This window comes from Helianthus annuus, chromosome 4 (genome assembly GCF_002127325.2).
Source record: "Helianthus annuus cultivar XRQ/B chromosome 4, HanXRQr2.0-SUNRISE, whole genome shotgun sequence".
Taxonomy (NCBI): domain Eukaryota; kingdom Viridiplantae; phylum Streptophyta; class Magnoliopsida; order Asterales; family Asteraceae; genus Helianthus; species Helianthus annuus.
Window position 1 is genome coordinate 16459029 of NC_035436.2, and position 1819 is coordinate 16460847.

General features: G+C 36.0%; 1 protein-coding gene across 1 annotated transcript; it reads left to right on the plus strand.

Moving 5' to 3' along the window:
* Window positions 1–673: 673 nt before the first annotated feature.
* On the plus strand, window positions 674–1429 carry LOC118491442. The gene is made up of 2 exons (XM_035989235.1): window positions 674–978; window positions 1072–1429. Exons 1-2 carry the CDS (start codon window positions 674–676, stop codon window positions 1427–1429), a joined length of 663 nt encoding a protein of 220 aa, XP_035845128.1.
* The last annotated feature ends 390 nt before the right edge of the window (window positions 1430–1819 follow it).

The window sequence follows — 1819 nt, forward strand, 5'->3', positions numbered from 1 at the left end:
CCAACTACTATATCTAATATACAAGCATCCTTACAACCATTTCGGGTTTGATTTCCATTGAGTTTGATTCACCTTTGAGTCTTGATTGATTTGATTGATTCACCACACACTTTAACACAAAAGTAAGCATGCACAAGTAACACATAAGGCACACACACACGTATAAAAAGTACTAAAATCCCCACACTAGAGTTCGATGATTGATTTGATTAGCTTGATTATTGATTGACTAGCTTTATTGCATTGTTACTTCCTATCATTCACAGTCGGTCGTTGATTCACAGTTCGATTGTCGGTCGATTAGTTTGATTATACAACACTTACTCCAAATAATATGAAAATCAAAATGAAACTAAAATGAAATTAATCTTTATTAATCTTTAATTCCAATAACAGTCAACACTTGACTTTGACTTTTGGAAAACACGGGGTGTTACACTAACCCCATTATTCTTCGATTACATCCCTAACAAAGAGTGTAGGCATATCCTGATACCACTCTAAAACGCAAAGATAACCCATCTTGATGTTGTTTTCACGAACCCATGCTGGCCATCCCAATACACTATACCTGTTTTTCTTTTTTCCTCTTTTTGGTTCAGCCGTGACGTTCAAGGTGGTTTCGACACCACGCCTATTTTTTATTGTTACCTTTCGGCAGCGATCGATTCCCATGGCTTTTGCGACCTTTAACGACACCTCTGATCCCATTTCATCTTTAATTGATTTCGTGTACCCTTCAATTTTAGATAACTACAACAATCATAACTACTTTAGGGAGAGGGCTATACTTACGCCTAAGAACAAGGTTGTGCATGAGATAAATGACAGGTTGTTAGCGTTATTCCCAGGCGAAGAAAGAGAGTATCTAAGCTCCGATAGTCTTTGTCAGACTGAGAATCCTAATTCAACACAGCTAAAACTATACTCACCAGATGTGTTGAATGGTCTTAAAGTATCAGGTTTGCCTAATCACAGGTTAGTACTCAAAGTTGGTGTGCCAGTAATGCTATTACGTAACATTGACCAACAAAATGGTTTATGCAACGGTACGAGGTTACAGATATAAAGATTATACAACCGTGTCATAGAAGCAGAAATCATATCTGGAGGAAATATTGGCACTCGCACCTACATACCGAGACTTAATTTGATACCTTCAGACAAAAAGATTCCTTTTGCGTTTCAAAGGAGGCAATTTTCGATAGTTGTGTGTTTTGCGATGACTATCAACAAAAGTCAAGGGCAGTCGCTATCAAGGGTTGGTCTGTACTTGAGACAACCTGTTTTTACGCATGGTCAGTTGTATGTGGCTTTATCAAGGGTAAAATCCAGAGACGGAGTCAAATTGCTTATATTAGACAAGGACGGCAAACCTACCGATAAAACATCAAATGTTGTTTATAAGGAAGTGTTTAACAAATTGTGAACTTTGTCTTCTTTGTTTGTTTTCAATTACGTGTAATGTTGATAAAGATGTTCGTAGTTCAACGTTTATTTAATTAAGATGTTTACTTAGATGGTGTTGAATAATATTAATTATTGTTGGTCCACCCGTGTAACACACGGGTACTTAGACTAGTAAAGAACGATTTTTGTAATTTACTCCCTGAAAAATGAATAAAATTTTATATAGGGGTACATTGTGGTGAGATCAGGACCACAAAACGTAAAGGAACCAAGGAACAAACACAAATTTCTTGCACATGTCTAGTCATTTTGATCATTCATTACTCTCTCTTATCCTATTTAGTGGCGTAGATTGGGTTATTCCTTTTTTATTACAAAAATAAATAATTAAACACATTAATAATTGATA

Bases quoted from the DNA above. Each gene is read 5' to 3' on its own strand.
- LOC118491442 (XM_035989235.1), top strand. From the start codon at position 674: ATGGCTTTTGCGACCTTTAACGACACCTCTGATCCCATTTCATCTTTA. The intron at 979-1,071 runs GTTAGTACTCAA...ACAGATATAAAG, and splicing joins TCAGGTTTGCCTAATCACAG to ATTATACAACCGTGTCATAG.